General features: G+C 42.7%; 2 protein-coding genes across 4 annotated transcripts; both read right to left on the reverse strand.

The window, feature by feature from the left end:
* Window positions 1-194: 194 nt before the first annotated feature.
* LOC121839971 (helicase with zinc finger domain 2-like) lies at window positions 195-3,672 on the reverse strand. Its single transcript, XM_042300653.1, has one exon. The coding sequence runs from the start codon at window positions 3,670-3,672 to the stop codon at window positions 208-210; it is 3,465 nt and encodes a 1,154-aa protein (XP_042156587.1). The 3' UTR covers window positions 195-207.
* LOC121839972 (helicase with zinc finger domain 2-like) lies at window positions 3,582-27,825 on the reverse strand. 3 transcript variants are annotated; one of them, XM_042300662.1, is made up of 9 exons: window positions 27,727-27,825; window positions 20,793-21,848; window positions 20,357-20,540; window positions 19,821-19,928; window positions 12,708-13,225; window positions 8,859-9,494; window positions 4,249-5,047; window positions 4,016-4,091; window positions 3,582-3,719 (listed from the first exon to the last, which is right to left on the reverse strand). In XM_042300662.1, the coding sequence occupies exons 2-9, from the start codon at window positions 21,794-21,796 to the stop codon at window positions 3,685-3,687; spliced, it is 3,360 nt and encodes a 1,119-aa protein (XP_042156596.1). In that variant the 5' UTR covers window positions 21,797-21,848; window positions 27,727-27,825; the 3' UTR covers window positions 3,582-3,684. The 3 variants fall into 3 exon arrangements, with proteins under 3 accessions (XP_042156596.1, XP_042156592.1, XP_042156597.1); XM_042300658.1 differs by lacking the exon at window positions 3,582-3,719 and having other exon boundaries at window positions 3,920-4,091; XM_042300663.1 differs by lacking the exons at window positions 3,582-3,719; window positions 19,821-19,928; window positions 20,357-20,540; window positions 20,793-21,848 and having other exon boundaries at window positions 3,920-4,091; window positions 27,727-27,819.
* Between the last annotated feature and the right edge of the window lie 26 nt (window positions 27,826-27,851).

The following is a 27,851-nucleotide window of genomic DNA, read 5'->3' on the forward strand; positions in this document are numbered from 1 at the left end:
TTATTATCTTATTTTAAAGAGTGCACTTAAAAAGAAATCTTATTTTAAAATGTGAGTAGTACTTTATATTTGACTGCAGCAATTACCAGGTATTTACTAAAATGGTAGTTACATTTGAAGCACCATTTTGAAGACTTAAATGAGACTTAAATAATAACGGTAATACATTTGTTCAATGACAATTGATCAATCTCTTTTTTTTGCATACTAATTTAATACTTGCACGTCTGTCAGAAGCTTTGGGATTATCTCAACTGTGTATGTTGTCTTTCTCTGGTAGACACACTCTGGAATGGTATCCATTGGCAAGTGGTTGATGTAGAAGTGCACTTTTCTGGCTTGATTTTGGTTGTTTTTTGGTTCTTCAAAGTTGGTTGTAACACCATGTGCCACCCATGTGTAATTCTTAGGGTCGACTACTTCCTCTGATTGGTCAGGGATTGAAGTCAGTTTCAATCCCCTTTTTCGGATGCACAGAAAGCACTTGCTAAGGTTGCATTCAATGGCCCATTCTTTAATGTATTTGAGTGGAAGTTCGAAACTTCCTTTCAGTCTGTTTTTCCCTTGCTTCAAGTTCAGCTTCAGGTCCTCAATTATTATGCTGTCACTTTCATCCACAGCATTGTCTGCAGACTCCATCTCACAAAGTGGTCGCCAGATCTTCACATACTCTCTTGCGTTGCTATATTCACTTTTGGATGGACAGTCTGCACGTTTGGAAAAGCATGTGATAGGACTGTGGGCATGGTCTACACACACCTCAAATATTGGTTTGATGCACACCAACTGAACAGTGGGTGTCCAATAACCTTTTTTTCCTTCAGATGTCATTTGGACTTGAAGTGTGTCTCCCGGCTTCAAATGTAGGGTAAGATCAACATAGTGCTCCATTTCAATTTTTTCAGCTTGTCCATGTGCAGTTCTATAGGAGTCATTCCCAGCTTCAAGCAAATCCACCTTGGCATGTTTTGAGAGACTCTTTACATTTTCTGTTTGCTTTGTTGTGGCATCTAGTATGAGAGACCTTGCTATGTTCCATTTTTCATGGCCCATTGCATTAACAATGGCTTGCCAAGTCTTTTGTGGGAGCTTGATGCAGGCAGCTGAATTTTGCACCTTTTTTAGCTCTTGGTGAATTTTGGCAGTGTCAATTGAGTACACTCGTCTTCTCCATGTCAGAGTCATTTGGTTCTCATTTGAATCGTACAGTGGTTGATCCTTCGGTTGCAAATCTCTGTACCTAACAGGCAAACACTCTGGAAAAGAGTGCCTGTCGAACGGAAATGACAGCTGGAAACTGTCTCCTGCTGCTACACCAACAACAAATGCTAGCTTCAGAGAATTTTGTTTCTTCATGTTGATGGCGAAAGATATCATCGCAGCCTTCTTTTCATACTCATTGGCCTTCTTGTAGCTGTCTTCAATCTTCTGACACAGAATGTCAATCTCTTGTGGAGAATATTGGACCGGAGTGCCGCTTAGGACTGAATGCAAAAGCCTTTGCAGGATAATATCCATGTAGCGACGTATGGGCGAGGATGCTTGTGTATATGACTCAAGTTTTAAGGAATAGTGCCCAACCTTTTCCCAGGATGAATTGGAACGGATGACGTAGGCTTCGTCAAGACACTTCCTAAACTCATATATCACTGGAAGGAGCTGGGGGTAGATGTCGTCTGTACCAATCAGATCAATCATTGTGTCAGTGTCAACTTCCTCTTTCTTGGCAGCTGACAGGATCTCATTCCATATTGATGTTAGCACGTAGAAGCTTTTGCTCTCCATGGCCTCCTGGTCAAGTTGAATGTCATGGTCAAGGTTGTGCCTCAGGTGTAAGGACAGTGGTATGATGTCTTTGTATCGCTCTTTCAAGTCTTCTAACATGTCAGGGTCAGGGCTTACTTGACATCGGAGTGGAGTGCAGAACATGGTTTCATTTGCATTGATCAAAAATTCAGACACAGAATGGTTGAACAGTACACTAAGCTCCTCAATCATCTGACTGGATCTCCTCTTCCCTGGCTTATGGTGATCGTCCAATCGTCTATAGCTCCAATCCTTGCCAAGCCTGGCCTTCCTTTGGACTTTGGCAAAATGATATGCCACAGAAACACAGTCTTCTAAAGTATCAAACTTGGCCTCTTCTCCTGACCGCTTACTGATGATGTCCTCTGCCTCGTCATAAGACAACTTTCTATCGGACTTGATTTGCGAAAGCTGGAATTTCTTTTCAGTGATTTTGTGTGTTGCCTTGTCCACTTTTACCATTAACGAAACTACCTTTCGATCTATACCAGGCAGGAGACTCAAGTGGTAGATGCTAACTGGTTTTGGGAACATGTAAACGGGTTCTTCTCTAGGGCTGTAAAATGTTGCACCATGTTTTTGTGCAGCATCATCCAACGAACCGCCAAGATTCACGAAACTTGCCACATCTGCTATGTGGACTCCAACCTCATAATGGCTTTCCATGTCAATGACACTGATTGCATCATCCAAGTCTAGGGATTTCTTTTGGTCAACAGTGAAAGTAATAAACTTTCGGAGGTCCTTTCTGTTACTATTTTGGGTGTCTTTCCAGGTACATGGTTCAGCTAAAACATGGCTGGGAGGCAACGGTTGAACATTAAATTCTGCATCCAAAATCCTTAAGCCCTCCTCCAAAGATGATCCTATGGAAAGAATGTCTATCACCTTCCCTAACGGATAGGCATAGTTTCCTTTGTTTTCTGCTTTCGTTTTCCAGCAAAACACTTCCACCATAAATACATGATTGCGTTTGATTTCTTCATCAAGTCGTTGATATCTGACAATCTCCCATTCTCCATCATTGTGCTTCCATATTGGAATTAAATTGTGGCTCTTCTTGCTGACCAAGGTACATATTTTGGTGGTGTTTGTGTTGAGTGGTACCATAATCTTTCTGAGGAATTGATATTCAGTCTTCGTTTTGGGTTTCTGGTAATCTTCAACTTCAAGGGTACAAGCAAACACACGACGGGATTCGGCTGCCTTGATGGTGCCTAACACTTTTCCTTGTGGAATACCCTCACAAGGAACTACTTTGGCCACCACTTCATCACCACAGAAGGACTTGCCGAGGTTACCTCTACCTTTGATGATAATGTGGTTAGTTGGGTTGTCAAATGGAATGATATAACCTGCATTATGTTTCTCCATGACCAATTCACCTCGCTTGTACACATTGGGCTGCTCTCTCAACAACTGCAACAAGGCATCTCTTTCAACTTTGGCACTATCGTATAGTCTCTTTCGTTCCAGTAGTGTGTAGTGTGCCCTGTTTTGCTCCTCTTGTAGTTCTTGGAGAATAGCATCAATGTTGTTCTCTGTATCGAACATAACTGACTGAGTGCTGCTCTCATCCAGGTATTCTGTCCTTTGGAATCTTGAGATTTCCTTGATATCGCTATCAATGAAGTCATTGGTAAGGTGTTTCGGTTCAGCACTTCCCTTGCTAATACAATGGTGAATGTAGCTTCTCCAGATTCTTGAGCACTTCCCAAAGTAGCAAAGCGCAGCAGCATCTCCAACCACAACAACCTGGGATTGAGCCCTAGTCATGGCTGTGTTCAGCATGCGAGCATCGTTGAAAAACTCCACACAATATGAGTCAGGAGGGTGAAGGCTGTCACGGGTTTGAACGGCAGTCATTATCAAATCAAATCAAATCAAATTTACTATTGCTCTGAACTGTTTGCCTGTCAAGAAAGAATGAAAGTGTTATATGGTTAACAACCCACTATTTTGATGAATAGAAAGGTTTCAATACAAAGATCAAAATAACATAAAATAAATGAAGTCAACAAAAATATTTCAAAAAGATGTATTATGTTAACAAATCATGTGTTCATTTCTGATTGAGTCGACATATGCAGCTACTGTGAACGACGTCTGCTCGAATGCAAGAACATTGCCTTTAAAAGCTGCATAGTTCACAAAGCGCGATTGGAATAAATTCCAGACCAAATCTTTGAGTTGTTTTCATGATAAATACCTTGAACATTTGATATATTCTCCACAGTCACTCGGCCAAGGAATCTTTTCTGAAGCTCTTTTCTGATCATTGAAACCTATGAATACATAAATAATGTCAACCAAAAAAGTTATGGACATAACACAACATTGACTTGAGAGGTTTTTCCTCATTTTCTCAACAAATGAATTTGAATTATTAAACTGTGCATGGTAATTTATTTTTTTTATTTTTATGAGGAACAACTGTTTCACCTGGCATCGTTCAGAGAGAACACAGATTGAGCTTTGATCATGATTCCCCCATGCGATTGGCCAATCTCTGAGCAGATTTTGCACTATTTCAACCACGCATTCAACCTCGTCAAGATTAAACCATGACATGGATGCGGAGTCCAAGTGGGATTCTCCTCTGACATGGTGAAACCTCAAAGTGTGGCTGTTCGGATGAGCTGGAACATTACCAACAGCCTTGATGGCATCCGACTTGCCAACGTAGAAGTGAGTGGACACAAATTCTACTATCTCTTTTGTGTTGCGATAGTTCTCGTGAAAAAATATTCTGCTTTTCAAAGCTGTACTACTTTCACAGCCTTGATAGAAGTGGAACAGGCGGTTCAGCAAAGAGTGATTGGAGTGTTGGTCATCGTCAGTTGAAAATAGTTTTGGTCCCATCTGCATGTGATCTCCAGCTAGAACCACCCGAGTTACTGGCCCTGCCAGACCAAGGGGCATTAGGGCTTCACATTCGAGCATCTGGGAGGCTTCGTCAATCAGGATGTGGGTGAAGTAGCCATCGGAAAGCTTTAGGTCATTGAAGTGTCTTGCCATTGCAGTAGTTGTTATGACTATTCTGTGGTGATCCAAAGCAGATTTGGTAGGAGGTAGAAAAAACTGACCGTCTTTGGATAGAAGGCAGTACTTCTGTGTGATCTCATCCGTAGAACTTACTAGAACCCCTTGTTTATTTGCTTTTATTCTCAGTGGCTTCATCTCAGGGTGTCCAGAGTTGACATATGGATGGAAATGGTCTTTGATATACAAATCTGCAGAGCTGACCAGAGAAAGAGAAGGGTTAACTATGCTTACCATTTAACAGTTCCACTAAAATGTGACTGTCCTTAAAACCAGAATGGAAAACTGGTCTCCCTACTTTTTGATGAAATGTATGTTGCACCAGTAATTAAAAAGCAGGTACATTGCAACTACAAGTGTGTGTGTGTGTGTGTTAACATTTGGATTCAAATCTGTGTATTAACATTGGGATTAATACATGGCATAATACTTATAAATGTTAATTTATAACTGTCAAACCCATATGAGGCTTACACAATTCAAATGATTGATGAGCAAACTCATGATAGCCCTATGACCTAACTGTGCTATCTTAATCATTACACAAAGGTCAAATAAAAGTATTTTGTTGCAAATCTAATGTTTACAAAAATCTCACATATGTTATTAACAGTTTTAAGCACTATTATGTAACAATTCTTGCCTGTCAACTCAGAGCTGGGGTCAATTCAAATTGAAGAAGTACTGTAAACTTGAATAATGAGTAAAAATACATATATTTTCAATGACTTCTCAATAAACTTAGCTATTTATTTGAAATGTTTTTTTTAACTTGAATTTTACATTAAAATAACTTCCTGAATTGACTGCATGTCAACTAATTGCATAATGTAAGACTGAACATACACAGCGCATTCGGAAGGTATTCAGACCCCTTTTCCACATTTTGTTGCGCTACAGCCAATATTCTAAAATTGATGAAATAATTTTTTCTATCATCAATCAATAGCTTATTATGGAAATAATATAAAGACAAAGCGAAAACAGGTTTGAACATGTTTCTGCACATTTTCTAATTTGAAATGTTTTTTAACTTGAATATTACATTAAAATAACTTCCTGAATTGACTGCATGTCAACTAATTGCATAATGTAAGACTGAACATACACAGCGCATTCGGAAGGTATTCAGACCCCTTTTCCACATTTTGTTGCGCTACAGCCAATATTCTAAAATTGATGAAATAATTTTTTCTATCATCAATCAATAGCTTATTATGGAAATAATATAAAGACAAAGCGAAAACAGGTTTGAACATGTTTCTGCACATTTTCTAAGTACAAAAAAACAACAGAAATACCTTATTTACATAAGTATTCAGAACCTTCGCTATGAGACTCGAAATTGAGCTCAGGTGCATCCTGTTTCCATTGATCATCCTTGAGATGTTTTTACAACTTCGTTGGAGTCCACCTGTGGTAATTTCAATTGAGTGGACATGATTTGGAAACGCACACACATATCTACAGAACAAGTCAAAAGTTTGGACCCACCTACTCATTCCAGGGTTTTTCTTTATTTTTCAATTTTCTTCATTGTAGAAAAATAGTGAAGACATCAAAACTATGAAATAACACAGAATCATGTAGTACGCAAACAAGTGTTAAACAAATCAAAATGTATTTTCTATTTGAGATTCTTCAAAATAGCCATCTTTTGCCTTGATGACAACTTTGTGCACACTTGGCATTATCTCAACCAGCTTCAAGTGGTAGTTACCTGGAATGCATTTCAATGAACAGGTGTGCCTTGCTGAAAGTTCATTTGTGGAATTTTTTCTTGCTAAAGTTAATTTGTGGTAAAAGACCAAGTCCATATTATGGCAAGAACAGCTCAAATAAGCAAAGAGAAATTGCAGTCTATCATTACTTTAAGACATGAATTGCAGTTGCAAAAACCATCAAGCTCTATGATGAAACTGGCTTTCATTAGGACCACCACAGGAAAGGAAGACCCAGACTTACCTCTGCTGCAGAGTATAAGTTCATTAGAGTTACCAGCCTCAGAAATGACAGCCTAAATAAATGGTTCACAGAGTTCAAGTAACAGACACATCTCAACATCAACTGTTCAGAGAACACTGTGTGAATCAAGCCTTCATGGTCGAATTGCTGCAAAGAAACCACTACTAAAGGACACCAATTAGAAGAAGAGACTTGCTTGGGCCAAGAAACATGAGCAATGGACATTAGACCGGTGGAAATCTGTCCTTTGGTCTGATGAGTCCAAAATGTATGATTTTTGGTTCCAACTGCTGTGTCTTTGTGAGACGCAGAGTAGGTGAACGGATGATCTCTGCATGTGTGGTTCCCCCGTGAAGCATGGAGGAGGAGGTGTGATGTTGTGGGGGTTCTTTGCTGGTGACACTCTCAGTGACTTACTTAGAATTCAAGGCACACTTAACCAGCATGGCTACCACAGCATTCTGCAGTGATACGCCATCTCATCTGGTTTACGCTAAGTGGGACTATCATTTGTTTTTCATCAGGACAATGACCCAACACACCTCCAGGCTATTTAAGGGATATTTCATCAAGAAGAAAAGTGATAGAGTGATGCATCAGATGATCTGGCCTCCACAATCACTCGACCTCAACGCAAATGAGATGGTTTGGGATGAGTTGGACCGAAGAGGGAAGGACAAGCCTTGGAAAAAGGAAAAGCCTTTCACGTGAAGCTGGTTGAGAGAATGCCAAGAGTGTGCAAAGCTGTCATCAAGGCAAAGGGTGGCTATTTTGAAGAATCGAAGGAATTGAAGAAGAGCTCCTAGACAGGATTGTGTTGAGTCACAGATCTGGGGAAGGGTACCAAAAACGTTCTGCAGCATTGAAGGTCCCCAAGAACACAATGCCATCCATCATTCTTAAATGGAAGAAGATTGGAACCATCAAGACTCTTCCTAGAGCTGGCTGCCTGGCCAAACTGAGCAATCAGGGGACTAGGGCCTTGGTCAGTGAGGTGGCCAAGAGTCTGATGGTCGCTCTGACAGAGCTCCAGAGTTCCTCTGTGGAGATGGGAGAACGTTCCAGAAGGACAACCATCTGTGATCTGTGCAGCACTCCCCCAATCAGGCCTTTATGGTAGAGTGCCCAGACGGAAGCCACTCCTCAGTAAAAGGCACATGACATCCCGCTTGGAGTTTGCCAAAAGGCACCCAAAGGACTCTCAGACCATGAGAAGCAAGATTCTCTGGTCTGATGAAACCAAAATTGAACTTTGGCCTGAATGCTAACTCTTTGGCCTGAATGTCTGGAGGAAACCAGGCACCATCCAGGCACTATGGTTGTGACAGCATCATGCTGTAGGGATGTTTTTCAGCGGAAGGGACTGAGACTCAGGATCGAGGGAAAGATGAATGGAGGAAAGTACATCGGGATCCTTGATGAAAACCTGCACCAGAGTGCTCAGGACCTCAGACTGGGAGGAAGGTTCACCTTCCAACAGGACAATGACCCTAAGCACACAGCCAAGACAACGCAGGAGTGGCTTCGGGACCAATCTCTGAATGTCCTTGAGTGGCCCAGCCAGAGCCTGGACCTGAACCCGATCGAACATCTCTGGAGAGACCTAACAAAAGCTGTGAAGCATCCCCATCCAACATGACAGAGCTTCAGAGGATCTGCAGAGAAGAATGGGAGAAACTCCACAAATACAGGTGTGCCCAGCTTGTAGCGTCATACCCAAGAAGACTTGAAGCTGTAATCGCTGCCAAAGATGCTTCAACAAAGTACTGAGTAAGGGTCTGAATACTTATCTCATTGTGCTATTTCATTATTTTATTTTATTTTTTAAATATGAAAAAAAATATTATTTTTGCTTTGTTATTTTGGGGAATTGTGCGTAGATTGATGAGTGGAAAAACTATTTAATCCATTTTAGAATAAGGCTGTAACGTAACAAAATGTGGAAAAGGTAAAGGGGTCTGAATACTTTCCGAATGCACTGTAGTCAAGTTCTAGAAAATTCAACTCAATGTAAGTGAATCTATATAGAACACTGGAGTCATTACCTGTTGGTGAGGGTGCAGATCAGTACTCTGGTGTGTGGCTGCCGTACCAGCTCTTTGGCTGCCGTAGCAAGCGTGAAGGTTTTCCCAGTCCCAAACGGTCCATAAATGAGGAGTGGTGCCACACTTCTTCCATCTGAGTCCCCTACGATGAAATCAATGGCTGCATGCTGCTTTGCATTGACTTTGGGAAATTCAATTTCATTAACAGGGACAATGCAGTTCCTGAAGTCTGGCAATACTCTCTCTGTGTCTGGAAGGAAATCTATGGCTTTGTGCATCTCACAGAACTTCAGACGATTCAGGTGGAACTGGACCTCCATTTCATATGTTTCATTGCTTTGGAGCTTCAGATCAGAGCAGCATCTTTTAGACAGCTGCAAGTGCATTTTATTCTCACTTGTGGCATCTCGGAGGATGATGGCTTCGTAGACCTTATGACTTTTATTATCTGAAGATACTGGTGCTATGAGAGCTGACTGGACGCTTCGCCTAAGCACCCAACCCTCTGGGCTGTCTGGGGTTAGAGTATAAGGGACTGAGACGGCACAGAATAGTTCCCCTAGAGGAGCCATCTTCATTCCGAACTGAGGGTCGTCTAGGGTCACAGACAAGGTGATGGTCCCTCGAACATTGAGTCTAAAACCCGAAAGGCAATGAAGAGACTTAAGTCGTGTTCACATCTAACATTAGGAGAGACAAGATAAAACTAGACAGATCAAAAATACAAGACGCGTGGCTGAGACTGTTTCCACAGTAACATTGACACTTTACAATGAATGACATGATAAAACTTTGAAAGAAATTTGCCACTTTTTGTAGCAAGCGAGTATCATGTAACACAAGCAGCCACTTGCTCACCGGAGACAGGGCATACTCTGAGTTGAGAGCAGGGTTTCCGTTAGCCGGTAATAACCACATTTTGATTTTTTTTTAAATCTAAAAGCTGATAAATAAAATTAGGAGAATAAAAAATGACATTGCGAAGTCATGCTTTTTAGCCTATTCATTGATGGAAATACCAGTCGATGGAAATACATTTGACTGGTCATGCTTATCGGTCTATAGGTTAATTAGCATAATTTAACGGAAAAATGTAATTGCTGTGTGTACAGTAGCTTATGTTCATTTTGGATCTTACTTCTCACACGCGTATGCAGAGCCTTTGAGTGGAAAATCTGTCAGATAGTGCAAGAGCTGCTACTGCAGCTTTGTATGGTGCTTGACACTGGAAACTTGGAAAAATACGAGGTCAAATCATAACGTCAGTGATCTTCATGTCGGAGCACTAGAAAGAGGCCAGAATTCCCGAGTTGGAAGACCGTTCAAATAGATTTTTTAGAGTTTTTTTCCCCAGTTGCCTTGAATGCACTGAAGTCGGGAGTCGAGATTTACGAATTCCCAGTTGTTTTGAACGCAGCATCAAACAGCAATGGAAGGCATGCTTCATCAGCACGTCACATACTACTTTGCAATGAGCTGGAGGCAGTACTCATTTTGAAAACATATATCCTACTTTATTGTTTGAAACCTGAACGCTGTAATATATTGAACAAAAATATAAACGCAACATGTAAAGAGCTGATCCCATGTTTCATGAGCTGAAATGAAAGATCCTAGAAATGTTCCATATGCACAAATAGCTTATTTCTCTCAAATATTGTGCACACATTTATTTATGCTCCTGTTAGTGAGCACGTCTCTTTTGCCAAGATAATCCATCCACCTGACGGGTGTGGCATATCAAGAAGCTGATAAACAGCATGATCATTACACAGGTGCACCTTGTGCCATGGACAATACTCTAAAATGTGCAGTTTTGTTAAACAATACAATGCAACAGATTTCTCAAGTTTTAAGGGAGCATACAATTGGTATGCTGACTGCAGGAATGTCCACCAGAGCTGCTGCCAGAAAATTAAATGTTAAAACTATCAGAAACCATCTCGGGAAGCTCATCTGCGTGGTGGTTGTCCTCACCAGGGTCTTGACCTGACTGCAGTTCAGTGTCGTAACCAACTTCAGTGGGAAAATGCTCACCTTTGATGGCCACTGGCATGTTGCAGAAGTGTGCTCTCCATGGATGAATCCCGGTTTCAACTGTACCGGGCAAATTGGTTTGCTGATGTCAACATTGTAAACAGAGTGCCGAATGGTGGTTGTGGGTTATTGGTATGGTATTGTCAGGCATAAACTACGGACAATGAACACAATTGCATTTTATCGATGGTAATTTGAGATCCTGAGGCCCATTGTTATGCCGTTCATCTGCCGCTATCACATCATGTTCCAGCATGATAATGCAGGAACCCATGTTGCAAGGATCTGTACACAGTTCCTGAAAATGTCCCAGTTATATTATGGCCTGCATACTCCGATGCTGTTGGAAGTGGTGTTGGATGGCCAGTAGGAGGCACCCTTTCCTCTGTTCCCAAAAAAGAATATCCCAATACCCCAGGGAAATGACTGGGGACATTGCTCTGTGTAGGGTGCTGTCTTTCGGCTGGGACGTTAAATGGGTGTACTGACTATCTGTGGTCACTGAAGATCCCATGGCACTTATCGTAGGGGTGTTAAAACCCTGGTGTCCTGGCTAAATTCTCAATCAGGCCCTCATACGGTCACCTAATCATCCCCAGCTTACAATTGCCTCATTCATCCCCCTGTAGCTATTCCCCAGGTCGTTGCTGTAAATTACAATGTGTTCTCAGTTAACTTATCTGGTTAAATAAATGGTGGTCGGTCACACCAGATACTGAATGGTTTCTGAAGGTATCTGTGAGCAACAGATGCACATCTGTATTCCCAGTCATATGAAATCCATAGCTTGGGGCTTAATTTATTTATTTCAATCGACTGATTTCCTTACATGAACTGTAACTCAGTAAAATCTATGAAACTGCTGCATTTTGTTTATATTTTTGTTCAATGTACATATTATGAGGCATGTCTCACCTTACATCAAAGTAGCCAATTAGATTTAGTCTCTCAACAGTTCTAACAGATTGTGTGCAGAGCCCTTCTGACAACTATTTTCCCCATAATTGCATTATGGTGCAAACATTCGCACCTAGCCTATTGCCTTGTGTGCATTGCTGCGCTTAGAATGTGAAGAAATAACCGTTTTTCAACCTTTTAAGCTAAATCTTCTGATCTGTTGCATCACTCATTGTTTTTAAAGTTGTTGTTTTTTGTAGCCTAGGCCTACTGGTTGTATGAATTTGTGGGACAGTCCAAGTCTGTTTGGAATAGGCCATTTCTTTCTTGACAAGCTGACCAATAGAATAGGTAGCCTAAACTTTTCTACTATAGTAGATTGACACAGGCTAGTGATTTGGCTGTGCGTTACTCATCTTGTTGGCTGAGAAAAAAGTAAACGTGGACAGCAATTCTAACATGTTCAAAGTGCACATCAGAATTCGGTAAGAAGAGCCGCACATCGGTCTATCCTCGACTTGCATGTTCGGTTAATATAAATTAACATATTCTAAATGTGATTGCTGTCATTCTGAGCACCGTGGGTGGACAACCTAATCAGGTTACGCACCCAATGCATGGGTCTGGTAAATTTCTCAAATGTCTTGTCATTTAAAATGTTTTCGGTCAAATGTCCAGCACCACACATGTTCCTAACGGAAACTCTGGTTGAGAGAAATTTGAGCACCTTACGCTTACTAACTAGAGCTTCAGATCAAGCAAACGTTGTTTGAAAACTGCATTAAAACCATCTAGCCTAGTCTCTGCTGTTAGATGTGAACTGGACTTTACAGGTAGTTTATTTTACATGTATTTATAATAGTGTTGGAGATGATTAGTTAAAAAACAAAGCCATGGAAATAATGATGTTATTACCTTGAAACTATCTGATCTTCTGCCTGCTCCTCTGTGTACAGGAAGCTGTGCATTTTCTTTTTGTAGTTCTGGTGATTCATGGCCGTGTTGCTGTCATCAAGCGATTTATACTGCAAGCTAATCTGAGGGGGCTTGTACTCCTTCAGAAGCTCTTCCTGTACTTCTGTCTTGTCCATGCATGGGACGATGACCCTGTTCCCCCGATGCCAGTGTTCCAGATTCTGGGATGGGCGCCCAAAATCCTCAGGCGGCTCCTCGAGGAGGTTAGGGGATGGCTGCTGTCTGACTTTAACTTTGAGTTTCTGTAGGAGGACTGGCCTCATGTCGAAGTCAAACACCAACCACTGTTCATAAAGACCCGGGTTGTTGGATTTGAAGGACACAGTGATGTCATAGGTCATGTCTGAGTTACATAACTGTTCACCAGTGGAGTAAGTGCAGGGCTCAGGACTGTTTTCATCCAGGGAGAAGGAGGCTCCAGGTTCCTGTTTCAGTAATGCTACATGTGCAAGTAGTCTCTGTGAAGACACAGGCAAAATGCACAGGTGACCAATGACATTAAATAAACAATGAAAGTGGAGACATCACGAACAGCAAAATGTACACTTAGCTGGAGCCACCCCACTGGGCACATACTGATGAATCAACGTTGTTTCCACGTAATGTCAATGAAATCTCGGATTTCATTGACATTTGTGCCCAGTGGGACCTCATTATTATTATTAGAGGCATGACCTCATTATTATTAGTGGTTAGAGCGTTGGGCTAGTAAACAAAAGGTTGCAAGATTGAATCCCCGAGCTGACAAGGTAAAAATCTGTCGTTCTGCCCCTGAACAAGGCAGTTAACCCACTGTTCATAGGCCGTCATTGAAGATAAGAATTTGTTCTTAACTGACTTGCCTAGTTAAATAAAGGGACCAGGAAATATTCCCCCGCCATTAGACCAGCATTACCAGCCTGTACCATTGACACCAGGGAGGATGGGGCCATGGACTCATGCTGCTTACACCAAATCCTGACTCTGCCATCAGATGGTCACAGAGGTGAATGTTAGGACTCTCGCGAAGCAGAATTGAAGGCAGTGACAAACATATTTCTACAATAGAATTTGATCTTGAGCTGTATTTGTGTCCTCACTGCCCTTTCCCACCTGGACAAAAGGAACACCTATGTGAGAATGCTGTTCATTGACTACAGTTCAGTGTTCAACTCCATAGTACCCACAAAGCTCATCACATAGACCCTGTGACTATACACTTCCCTCTGCAACTGGATCCTGGACTTCCTGACGGGCCGCCCCCAGGGACAATGAAAGGCCACTCTAAAATGTGTAGTTGTGGCACACAACACAATGCCACAGACATCTCAAGTTTTGAAGGAGTGTGCAGAACATCCTGAATTCTTGGGGGCATGGAAACATTGCTCAATTGGTATCAAGGGATCTAACATGTGCCAAGGAAAACCTTCCCCACATCATTACGCCACCCGTCTGTACCATTGGCACCAGGCAGGATGGGGCCCTGGACTCTTGCTGCTTGCGACAAATCATGACTCTGTTTGACGCAACAGGAACCGGGATTCGTTGGATCAGGCAATGTTTTTTTAGCTTCTTCTTGTTTTTATCTGATAGGAGTGGAACCCGGTGTGGTCGTATGCTGCATTAGTCCATCCGTGACAAGGACCGATGAGTTGAATGAAGAATTCTTACATTTTGTACCTTTAAACATATAATACTGTACGTGCCAAAGTTCCAGAGCGGGATCTCTGAAAGTTGTGGCTTATATTATACAGAGAAATTGGTATAGTAGGCAGTGTAACCAATCACTACTCTGGCTGACACCTAACTCAAAAGGCTATTTTGAAGGGGATGTGCTTTTTTACTGATTATTTCTCCTCTGTGTCTTTCTCGCTCAAACAACCACATTGAGTGGTGTAATAGTGCCTGGAGAAGTGGGAATACTCAAATTTTGCCCAAAATTTACCAAACGGCCTGTCCCACTGAAGGAAAGGCTCCCTGTGTGAAAAAAAATCTGTGAGAAACCGGGACATACACTCTTAATGACCTAAAATGATAAATCCCATATTGGTCTTTCACAGTCAGGTCAAGCTTTACGGTGAAAGTAGGCCAATAATAGGCCTACTATTGAAACAGATAAATGAGTCTGTCAACTCAGATATGCACAGGTTTCAGATTTTTCCAATATGCTCCTAAAGTCACACTTTTGTAATAGAAAAACAACAAAATTGGATGTTCTAAGTTCTTAAGAACGCTTAAACCACATCAGGAGACCACTTTTGAGGTCTAGGAAAAATCTAAGAAATGTGGATTTTTTTTAGGGTACTTTCACCGTAAAGCTTGACCTGACTTTAATTGATGTGCACAGGCACCTAGCACAGTTGTTTGGCTAGCTGTGTTTGTTGCACATGAGACGGAATTTGCTAAACAAATGGCCACTGGAGTGATGCAAATAATCATGATATCATTCTTCCAGGTAGGCATAGGCTTTCCATCTACCAGAAGGTTAGGCCTATTTGTATTTAAACTCAGTAAAAAAGAAACGTCCTTTCACTGTCAACTGCGTTTATTTTCAGAAAACTAAACGTGTAATTATTTGTATGAACATAACAAGATTCAACAACTGAGGCATAAAAAACTGAACAAGTTCCACAGACATGTGACAAACAGAATTTAATAATGTGTCCCTGAACAAAGGGGGGAGGGGGGTCAAAATCAAAAGTAACAGTCAGTATCTGGTGTGGCCACCAGCTGCATTAAGTACTGCAGTGCATCTCCTCCTCATGGACTGCATCAGATTTGCCAGTTCTTGCTGTGAGATGTTACCCCACTCTTCCATCAAGGCACCTGCAAGTTCCCGGAAATTTCTGGGGGGAATAGTCCTAGCCCTCACCCTCCGATCCAACAGGTCCCAGACGTGCTCAATGGGATTGAGATCTTGGCTCTTTGCTGGCCATGGCAGAACACTGACATTCCTGTCTTGCAGGAAATCACGCACAGAACGAGCAGTATGGCTGGTGGCATTGTCATGCTGGAGGGTCATGTCAGGATGAGGGTACCACATGGGGGGTACCACATGAGGGAAGAGGATGTCTTCCCTGTAACGCACAGCGTTGAGATTGCTTGCAATGACATCAAGCTCAGTCCCATGATGATGTGACACACCGCCCGAAGACCATGACGGTCCCTCCACCTCCAATTCGATCCCGCTCCAGAGTACAGGCCTAGGTGTAATACTCAATCACTTGACGATAAATGCGAATCCGAATGAGACAAAACCACTTTCCACCAGGATTTGTCTAACTCCATCAAGGATGAACTGGCCTCTCGGGAACTGTGTGAGGACCTCGAGTCCCTGATAACGCTGGCAATTAGGATGGACAACCGCCGCCGAGAACATTTTTTGATGTTGACACCACTCCAGTATACTGGTTTCCTGAGCACCCCAAGCCCCCCGAACTCAGCATTGAGGAGCCCATAAAGATGGGACTGCGGAGGTCTCGGCCATCTCCGTGCTACATGCCCAGAAATGAAGGAAATGCCAGGGCTTGCCAGGATAAGGGGAGACCCTGACGAGCTGTGCAGTTACCTCCCTGCTACCCAGTCACTCTCTGTCATTACCCGTAACCCTCCACTAGGACAACTGTCAGCACCAGATTCAAGCCTTCGTGGACTACGGGGCCGCATATAATTGAATTGATCAGGACTTCGCCAGAGAGTTACAAATCCCCTGCGTGAAGTGTCCCATCCCTCTGCAGATTGGCTCCGGTCAGGTGGCTATGGTCAGGTAGAATTGGCTCCGGTCATTGGCTCCGGTCAGGTGGAATATCAGACCAAGCCCTTTCGCAGGTTGAGGTGAACCACTCAGAGACTTAGTTTTATTTTGATCGCTGCTCCCGAGAACCCCCTTATCCTAGTGTACCCCTGACTAGTGCTACATAACCTACTATTCTCCTGGTCTATAGGACACCTACTAGACTGGGGTAAAGACTGCCAGACTTAATGTCTAAGACCCCCACCCAGAGCCTTGCCATGTCCTCCTGCATCCACTGAAGACCAAGACTTTTCCGCTCTCCCTCCCAAATACTTTGACCCCATCGTCCATACGACTGTGCCATCGAACTCCAACCCGGCTCCACACTTCCCCGGGGCCGTCTGTACTCCCTCTCGGCACCTGAAGCAGCAGGCCTGGACTATTCCATCCGGGAGTCGCTGGAGGCAAGTTTCATTCTCCCCTCTAATTCCCCAGATGACACTGATATGTTGAATCGGTTTGTCTTCATTTACCTCCATGACATGCTGATCTTCTCCAAAACCATTCAGGAACACATTCTGCACATCTGCCAACTCTGAGACACCTCCTGCAGAGCCAACTATATGTCAAGATAGAGAAGTGTGAGTTCCACGTATCCAAAGTTTCCTTCCTGGGTAACATTATCTCTACCACAGGCATTCAAATGGACCCATAAAGGTTGAGGCGGTTGCGGACCGGCCCCGCCCCACCTCACTCAAGCAGATCCAGCAGTTCCTCAGGTTTGCCAATTTTTATAGGCTTTTTATACGCAACTTTGGTGCAGTGGTAGCGCCTCTCAGGGTCCTAATCCGCAAGTACCAGACCCGTTTTTGCTGGACTCCCGAGGCTGACAGGGCATTCACGGAGTTCAAGGGACATTTCACCTCTGGACCCATCCTTGTTCATCCTGATCCTACTTGTCCCTTTGTGGTAGAGGTGGACGCCTTGGACACCAGAGCAGGGGCAGTCCTTTCACAGCAGAACGAGGAGGACAAGAAACTGCACCCATGCGCCTTTCTGTCCAAGTAGTTCTCGCCAGATGACCGCAAATACAATGTAGGCAACCGGGAGCTCTTGGCAGTTAAGTGGGCCCTTGATGGGTGGAGACACTGGTTGGAGGGGGTACCTCATCCTTTCGTGATCTGGATGGACCATAAAAACTTGGTCTCCATTCAAGAAGCCAAGAGTTTGAAAGCTCGCCAGGCTAGGTGGGCTCTGTTTTTAACAGGTTCATTTTCACACTAGCCTATCATCCGGGATCAAAGAATCAGAAATCAGATGCCCTGTCCCGCCAACATGATGTCTTTAACAAGGAGAGGGACTCCGAGCCCATCATCCCCAGCTCCAGCATTGTGGCTCCTGTGATATGGAGTATTGAGACTACAGTTCGACAAGCCCAGACCCTAGAACCTGACCCCAGCAGGGGACCCACTAACAGACTTTACGTTCCGCGTTCAGCTAGTTCCCGAGTACTACAATGTGGACACTCCTTTAAATTAACTGGGCATCCAGGGGTTAATCGGACACTGGAGTTCCTGAGGTGGAAATTATGGTGGCCCAACATGATTGAGGATGTGAGATCCTTTGCTGCGGCCTGTTCCACCTGTGCTCAAAGCAAGTCTTCACGGCAGCGACCTCCTGGGTTGCTCCAACCTCTGCCGGCCCTGGTCCCACCTGTCCGCAGATTCTATCACAGGGTTACCTCCATCCCAAGGGCTTACCACTATCCTGGTGGTCGTTGATCAGTTCTCCAAGGCAGCCCATTTCATTGCCTTACCCAAGTTGTCTTCAGCGATGGAGACCTCATGATTACCCATGTCTTTTGACCACACAAACTTCCCCAGGATATTGTCTTGAATCTTGGGCCCCAGTTCATTGCAAGGTATGATGGCTTGGTAAACAATGGAAAGGTGTAAGGACAGATAAAAAGTGGGAAAGACTAAATGGATTCATTACACACAGTTGCTAATTATATCAATTGAAATGCTAATCCTGTACACATGAACGGCCGCTCATTTGAAAAGAATTGCAATGTATATGTTTACGCCCGTATGTCGTTGTTGTCTTCTCTGTTGAAATCGCCGGTCCATCTCTTGGAGAGTCAGTTCATCAGAGAGTCTCTGGTTAACTTCCCCAGAAGTCACAATGTCTTTCGTAGTTGTCACATTCTCAGTGGCTCTGTTTAGTGTATGTTGTAATGGATACGTCAGGCGTACAGATGGTCATTGCATAGGATAGATGCTTCAGCAGTTGTAGGTATTCTCGTACTAGATTTAAATCATTTCCAACTGCAGACTAGTAATTCTACGTCTAGGATTTGCTCTTATTCTGTAGTGATCGACGGGCTTGTCTCCTGGGCCTATAGAGTTGAAGTTCTTAACCATTTTAACATGTAGCGTCAGCTCCATATTTTCTGGTCTGATGGCCTATAGAATTGTAGCCATTCCAACGTGGGGACTTAATGTACATTTTGTAGGAAGTGGGTATTATACTCTGTGGAAGAAGAGGTGGTTCTATGAAGCCTAATGTGATGTCTGGGCTCACGGGGGTGTGGCCACTGACTAGTTAAATATTATATGAAAATCCATAATCTTATTTAGAAGGCTAACATCACATTTCATCTTTTCACAAATAATTAAATATTTAATCATATATTTTACACAACTATCAGATCTAAACCCCATAATTTGAAGGTGTACACAACCAGAGATACAGTCATGTGGGTCTCCTGTCTTTCATAAGGTCACCACATTTTGTATTTAACTATGCAAGTCTGTTAAGAACAAATTCTTATTTACAATGACAGCCTAGGAACAGTGGGTTAACTGCCTTGTTCAGGGGCAGAATGACAGATGTTAACCTTGTCAGCTTGGGGATTCAATCTAGCAACCTTTTGGTTACTGGCCCAACGCTCTAACCACTAGGTTACCTGCCGCCCCAAATTAAACAACTTTGACAGGATTGTTCTTTAAATACCCATGGACCATTCCTACATTCTCAAAAATAGAAATATTGTTTAATTATTCAAACTTTTGATTGTCCAATTGTTTCTCTGTGTTCCACAATTTACAGTCCAATCACGAACACTACAGAGCATAGAGGCAGCATATTTTATGACCGTCATAACAGCAGACTTCCCGATCTCCCCCTCTACTAGAGAGAGCACGCTGTAGAGCAGACCCACTGTAACCTGATCCTTCAGATCGTCACAGGAGTGTTATGACACTGCTTACAGGGAAAGTAAACCAATGTGTTATTTAGCCATATAGAGTACACTACTTAGTACACTAGCTAGCTGTTACCTCTGTTTTGATCTGGAAGTTCCATTTTAATTCGGCATCAGTCTCCACACACTCCACACACAAATTCCCATCAAAAGTGACACTCACATCATCAACTTGTTCTGAAATCTGTCAAATTAAGTCATAGTTAGTTTGTTGCTTGGGGACAATTAAAATGTTATAGTAAACCAAGTTGGATAATACTGTATGTACAGTAGTAGCAAGTAGAATATCTAAGCAATCATTGCACAGGAGGACAATGTCTTACAATGTATTACAATCATATAAAATGCATTATACCAGTTGGCTTTAAGTAAAGTATTGGCTATTTGATCAGTTCTCTGTTTAATAGTAACTACTCAAGAGTGCAGAAACCCGCACTGCTAAAATCATTATGTGCAGTAGTTCCTGCAAAATGTTATTTTTTAATGACACTACTGCTTTGTTCTTTTTCACACAATAAGCATGAATTATTAGCCTCACTTGGTTTACTCAAATGCAGGTTTGATTGAATCTCTTGATTGAATGTGCTGCTCATCTGAACTATGATGACTTACAATTTGCACTTCATTGCTGCTCTGTCTGTACTCCTCTAAGAGATGTTCCCTGTAGGACATGAGGCCTTGAGCCTTTATGTTGCGCCTCATCACCTTGTCCTCTTCGGCTCGCATTAGCCACTCTTCAAGCTCCTCCACAGAGTGAGCTTTCACGCAGTTGGTGCCATATTCACATGTGTCAGGCCTGAGACGAAATGGCAGTGCAAACTATAATGAGACGCTAGAGGCACAATCTGTAAAAATGTCTTGCTGCTTTTGGTTATTAAACAAATGAAATGTATACCCCATGTTTGTTTGTTTTTAAGAAAATGTCTTATTGATCACTTATAGACAGTAAGGGCTGTTTACATATGCATCTCTCATACAGATTGCACTTTTAGGCTTTGCAGTGTTCGCAGACATAGGTGTCTCTCCTTGTTTACAAAAACATGTTTACCTGTCGCAAAACCAAAACTCTGCTTTGTGGCTGTGAGGTGGGGGACGATGTTTCCACTCCGTGGTTGTGTCCCCAGAAATCATCTGGGAGTGCCCCAAGGAGGCACAATGTTTAAAAAAGCTCTCCTGCGAAGAGAGGGCTATGAAGCAAGCCTTGCAGTAGATCGCCGCCTGCAGTTTAGGGGCGGGCACTACGTCTTGAGCCGACTGTTGCCTCTGCCATTGCCTTTCCTGGGAGAGCTGCAAGAGTTCCTGGCGACTCCACTCCCCACGTGCCTCTGCTCGCCATACAGCCAATTCCACCTTGCTGTGCAATAATTGCCACTGGCTGGGGCCGTGCCAACAGGGCATACCTTGCATGAAATAGTTGGAGTACTGGAAAGGGAAGACTGAAGGAAGAGGCCTGATCTGATTGTAGACTTCTTTCCCCTGATTTTCTGCCAGGTGATGAACCAAGACTGGGCTCCAGACATGGGCTGTATCCGCTGAGCAAGTGTTGTTCCACCGTTTACCTGTAATTTTTGTTGGAGTGCCACAGAAGCAGTCTTGACAGAGCTCTTGAAATTCCCCTGAGAACTCAGTGAGAATTTTTTCGGCTGGGTTTTGCTGTTGGACAGCGATACTCTCTGACTGAGTTATCAGTCTAATTAACGTGCTGTGATCCATCTTCTGGTGCTTTAAAAAGTTCCACATGGTAGCCTCCTCAAGGCTCCTTGCGAAGGTGCAGCGGTTCCTGTGCTTTGAACACCCAGACCCCTCCACAAAGTACCAACACACATTATACTGGCTGGGGTTTGTAAATTTAGGGCGGCAGGAAACAGGCCTCCATTTGCAAGTACCTTTGCCTTTAGCCAATAGAAGTTCTCTGCTGCATTGGTGTTCGACTGCTTTTAGGCTGTATGTGATTTCGTTCTCTTTGACAGAGCATGCAGAACACACAACTTTAAAGTTGTATGCCACTAAGAGCTCAGCCAGTTTGGACCTATTTGTCCCTTTGCCTGGCATTGTTGAATCTTCATAGAATTATGTATAAAATGTGGCCTTCTTTGACTTGAGTCTAGAGGAGATGAAAATACCATGTAAATATGTGCTGCACATGTACATTCACCATTATAGCCAACACTGGACTGGAGCAAGATTGTTTTAGGATTTAAAACATAACACATTGATGTCATTACTTAAAGAAAAAAGGGTAACAATTTACATTGACTATACAGTGCATTCGGAAGGTTTTCAGACCCCTTGACTTTTTCCACATTTTGCTACATTACAGCCTTATTCTAAAATGGATTTTTTTTTATTCAATTTTTTTCAATTATTAATCTACACCAATACCCATTTTTTTTTTACAATTCTGACCCTTTACTTAGTACTCGGTTGAAGCACCTTTGGCAGTGATTACAGCCTCAAGTCTTCTTGAGTATGATGTTACAAGCTTGGCACACCTGCAATTGGGTTGGATTTGGTTCAGGTTGGAAGGGGACCGTCATGACACAGCTATTTTGAGGTCTTTCCAGAGATGTTAGGTCAGGTTCAAGTCCGGGCTCTGGCTGGGCCACTAAAGGACATTCAGAGACTTGTCCCGAAGCCACTCCTGTATTGTCTTGGCTGTGCGCTGGCAGCGCTAAACAGGCAGGAGACTCCGACAGCGCTGGAGAGGAGAAAGGCTCTGGCAGCGCTGAACAGGTGAGGCGCACTGAAGGCCTGGTGCTGGCACTGGTGGTACTGGGCCGAGGACACGCACAGGAAGCCTGGTGCGGGGAGCTGCCACCGGAGGACTGGTGTGTGAAGCTGGCACAGGATGGACCGGACCGTGAAGGTGTCCTGGAGAGCATGAGAGCAGGGCTGGCACAGGACGTGCAAGGCTAGGTAGGTACACAGGAGGCCTAGTGCGTGAGGCTGGCACAATCTTCACCAGCCGACTAACACGCACCTCAGGACGAGTATGGAGCGCTGACCCAGGTGCCATCAAATCCCCGACACACTCCGTCGGGCGAATATCGTACCTAAAGCACCAACCTAGCAACTCTCTCCTCCACTTTCCCCATTAACTCCTTCACAGTCTCTGTTTCACTCACCTCCAACACCGGCTCTGGTTCTGGTCTCCTACTTGGCTCCTCACGATAAACAGGGGGAGTTGGCTCAGGTCTGAACCCTGACTCTGCCACACTCTCCCTGAGCCCCCCAATACATTTTTGGGGCTGACTCTCGGGCTTCCATCCGCATCGCCGTGCTGCCTCTTCATACCAGCGCCTCTCCGCTTTCGCCGCCTCCAGTTCTTCTTTGGGGCGGCGATATTCTCCAGGCTGTGCCCAGGGTCCTTTTCCGTCCAATATCTCCTCCCACGTCCAGAAGTCCTGTGATCGCTGCTCCTCACGATAAACAGGGGGAGTTGGCTCAGGTTTGAACCCTGACTCTGCCACACTCTCCCTGAGCCCCCCCCCCCCAATAAATTTTTGGGGCTGACACTCGGGCTTCCTTCTGCGCCGCCGTGCTTTTCTCTTCAACTCCATTCTCCTATAGCCCTCCTCGCACTGCTCCAGCGAATCCCAGGCGGGCTCCGACACTCTCTCTGGGTCGACCGCCCACCTGTCTATCTCCTCCCAAGTAGTATAGTCCATACTCTTGCTGTCCATAACGTCCTCCCATGTCCATTCCTCTTTTCGCTGCTGTTGCTGTCGCTGCCTGTCACCACGTCGCTTGGTCCAGTTGTGGTGGGTGATTCTGTTACGGTTTTCTTCCGTTGAAGGAGAGTCGGACCAAAATGCAGCGTGGTTAATACGATACATCTTTAATGAAGATGACACACGAAAATACAAAACAACAAAACGGAACGTGAAAACCTATACAGCCTATCTGGTGAATGCAAAACACTGAGACAGGAACAATCACCCACGAAACACTCAAAGAATATGGCTGCCTAAATATGGTTCCCAATCAGAGACAACGATAATCACCTGACTCTGATTGAGAACCGCCTCAGGCAGCCATAGACTATGCTAGACACCCCACAAAACCCCAAGACAAAAACGCACCACAATAACCCATGTCACACCCTGGCCTGACCAAATAAATGAAGACAAACATAATATACTTCGACCAGGGTGTGACATTATGGGGTATTGTGTGTAGATTGACGAGGGAAAAAAATAATTTAATACATTTTAGAATGAGGCTGTAATGTAACAAAATGTGGAAAAGAGAAGGGGTCTGAATACCTTCCAAAAGCACTACATATCCCATAACGCATTCATTACACATTTTAATGAATTACACGTTATTCAAATGTGGTGTGGGCTATACTGGCATATTCACTAGGGGCTCTACTCAATCTGTAAAATGTCAGAGTTCAAGATTCAGCAATTGAAATCTAAAGGTAATGTCAGATTGAGCCGACATATGCAGTGTTTACCGTGAATGCAGTCTCTGCTAAAATGGGAACATTGCCTTGAAATTTCAATCATGGTGTAAAGCTGAACTTCCGCGATATGGATTGAATAGAGCCCCAACACTGGTACGGCAGAAGCACACTTTTGAGAACAGCCATAATGGTGACCGAGGTAAAATTGGTTTTATATTGGAAATTCAGGGGTTATTAGGTTTTCTCTCGTCAATAGCTATTGAACCAAACCAAGCAAGTCATGACTATGAAAATGGTATATTCTGACTCAGGGGTGGTTGGAGAAAAATGCAATGCTTTTTTGTTGTTTAAATTTAGTTTTTTGTTTTGGGGGGCTTTTAATTTTCAATAGCTCTTATACAAAGTGTATAATGTCTATGGAAATGATATATTCTGAATCAGGGGAGGGTAGAGAAAAATCCATGACTTATTTTGTTGTTAACATTTCAATAAAAAAATGATCTTCCAACTTTAAATCTTCAATAGCCTTTACACAAAGTGTGCCATGACAATCCCAAAAGCAGTTGCAGTTAATTAGGGCTAGGCGTCCCACTGAAACTGGAGGGCGCGCAATTCAAATAAATAATCCTAAAAATTATGGCTATTAAACATTTAGGTACATACAAGTGTCTTATATCGCTTGAAAGCTTAAATTCTTGTTAACCTAACTGCACTGTCCGATTTACACAGGTTTCATAATTTCACAAATAGCGATTAAATATTTGTTTCTTTTTGAAAATCTACCTCTGATATGTCATCCAAAGGGTCCCAGGTATAACATGTAGTGTCATTTAGTTAGATAACATCCTTCTTTATATCCCAAACACTGGAAAGAGGAACTCATCTCGGAATCGCCTCTTCACTGTTGACATTGAGACTGGTGTTTTAATGACGCTGCCAGTTGAGGAGTCCATATTATGGCAAGAACAGCTCAAATAAGCAAAGAGAAATGACAGTCCATCATTACTTTAAAACACAAAGGTCAGTCAATCCGGAAACATCATGCTTGGGGGCTGTTTTTCTGCATTAGGACCAGGACGACTGATCCGTGTAAAGGAAAGAATGAATGGGGCCATGTATCGTGAGATTTTGAGTGAAAACTCCTTCCATCAGCAAGGGCATTGAAGATGAAACGTGGCTTGGTCTTTCAGCATGACAATGATCCCAAACACACCGCCCGGGCAACGAAGGAGTGGCTTCATAAGAAGCATTTCAAGGTCCTGGAGTGGCCTAGCCAGTCTCCAGATCTCAACTCCATAGAAAATCTTTGGAGGGAGTTGAAAGTCCGTATTGCCCAGTAACAGCCCCAAAACATCACTGCTTTAGAGGAGATCTGCATGGAGGAATGGGCCAAAATACCAGCAACAGTGTGTGAAAACCTTGTGAAGACTTACAGAAAACGTTTGACCTCTGTCATTGCCAACAAAGGGTATATAACAAAGTATTGAGATAAACTTTTGTTATTGACCAAATACTTATTTTCCACCATAATTTGCAAATAAATTCATTAAAAATCCTACAATGTGATTTTCTGGATTTTTTTTCCCTCATTTTGTCTGTCATAGTTGAAGTGTACCTATGATGAAAATTACAGGCCTCTCTCATCTTTTTAAGTGGGAGAACTTGCACAATTAGTAGCTGACTAAATACTTTTTTGCCCCACTGTATATTGTATCATAGTTTTGTCAGAGGTTTACTCCCCCGGTGATTCCTATAGAATAAACTATATGGGGCCTATAGCTTCCTGCATTGCAAGCCCAATGTGAGCTTCCTTTTATTTTGCTTCAGATCTGCATCATCAAGCGGCCGTTTGATCATCAGTCACACCATGGCTGTCTCACAAAATGAACCCTGTTCCCTTTATTGTGCACTTCTTGCTACTAGAGCCCTATGGGCCCTGGTCTAACGCAGTGCATTATATAAGGAATGAGGTGTCAATTGAGACCCAGCTCTTGGCATGACTGAGGAAAATCCCTGAGATCTCCAATCAGCAATGGAAACGATCTGACCCTCTGAAGTAATCCAGTTCTTTAGGAACATGATACACAGCATGGTTGGTCATTTTAGACGGACATCAAAAATGCAACACTCAGTTTCTACATATGACCTTTTATAAGCATTCAAAATTAAACAAATGCGATACCTAGATCCTCATCCATTCATAAATGGTCAAATTTGATGTTGCCAGACATTAGGTAAAACAAAAGATGCTCTGGAGATCTATTGTACATGTAAAATTGTTTTATACAAAATAAACCACCTATATGTGCAATACATCTCAGTTCATAGCAAAATACCCCCCACCCATCAACACATCTTCAATAATATCTGGATATACATATTATAATACATATTCTTAGTCATGGCACGCTTTGTGTAAGAGTTTATTGAAGATTGAAAGATGGAACATTTTGGGGGGAGAGTTCAACAAATAAATAAAGCTGTGATTTTTTTTCCCATCCTCCCCTGATTCAGAACATAGCATTTTTATATTCATGGCTTTGTGTAAGAACTATTGAAGATTGAAAGGCAAAAATACTTAAAAGAGAGAGCCACAGGAGAGGAGCGGTTCTTTGGTTTATGGCTAATCCATATGGTACTCTTTGATCAGGTGACAAAATACTATTGAACAAAAAGAAGTTGATGCTGGATAGTAAACAATGCCTTTGTGCAAACAACCTTCCAGAAGTAATCAGGGCATTCTCATATAGTGGAACATTTCAAAAACCTTTATTGTTTTATGGCTTATACATGGCAATAATTTAAAAAACACTGTGTTACGGCTACAACAGCCTTCATCAGGATCATCTACTTATTAGATGGTGTGGATTACTCTCCATCCACCCCCCAATTCAGAATATACCATATTCATAGTTATGGCATGCTTGGTTCAATAATTATTGATAAGAGAAAACCGAATATCCACTGAACATCCAATATGAAACACATTTTACCATTTTACAAAACACACGTTACCTCGGTATATTGGTGACATGATGCCTTCATGGTAACGATGCATCTACCTAAAGAGCTCTTGCATAGCATTATATGAAGGCACAATGCTATGGATACATTTCATTAACCTTTAATAATGTGTTTTGGAACTGTTAGAACACATTCATGAAATGCTTATAGATATATAATGAATGTATTTTGGATATATAATCAAAGTAAATTGTTACCAAAAAAAGACTGTGTTAAATTACTTTCCCATCACATGTCACTCAAGTCCCAACAAAAGACCAATAATGTGCTTTTTTAACAGTAATTTCTGAAGTTACTGTTATGTAATTTAAGATCAAAACATTTTCTTTGCCTGTTTAATCTACTTACTTGGCTGACTTTTCACCAGGAAACAATTAGTCAATTTGTTGTCATTACAAAAAAAATGCACCATTAAGTAATTCCTGGTTTGAGCTAGGAGGGGGAAGTAGCAGGAGCCTCTGACACTTCCCATTCACAGTTTTATTATATCAACATGTTCATGTGTAGGCTACACATTGTAAATTAACTCATTTTGAAAATATGAACTTACCACAATAGCTTCAGGAGGAGTTTTTAACAGGCGGTACACCACAGACATTACCCACTCAATTAAAAGTCCAGTTTTTTCTTCAGGTGTATCTCATTGTGGATGTTTGAGACAATAATCCCTCCCAT

The sequence above is a fragment of the Oncorhynchus tshawytscha genome, linkage group LG02 (genome assembly GCF_018296145.1).
Source record: "Oncorhynchus tshawytscha isolate Ot180627B linkage group LG02, Otsh_v2.0, whole genome shotgun sequence".
NCBI lineage: Eukaryota > Metazoa > Chordata > Actinopteri > Salmoniformes > Salmonidae > Oncorhynchus > Oncorhynchus tshawytscha.

Coding starts and splice junctions, on each gene's coding strand:
- LOC121839971 (XM_042300653.1), bottom strand. CDS start 3,672: ATGACTGCCGTTCAAACCCGTGACAGCCTTCACCCTCCTGACTCATAT.
- LOC121839972 (XM_042300658.1), bottom strand. CDS start 21,796: ATGCCAGGCAAAGGGACAAATAGGTCCAAACTGGCTGAGCTCTTAGTG. Junction 5,048..8,858: donor ATCTGCACCCTCACCAACAG/GTAATGACTCCA, acceptor TTCTCTGGTCAG/CTCTGCAGATTTGTATATCA. Junction 4,092..4,248: donor TTCTCTCTGAACGATGCCAG/GTGAAACAGTTG, acceptor ATGTATTCATAG/GTTTCAATGATCAGAAAAGA.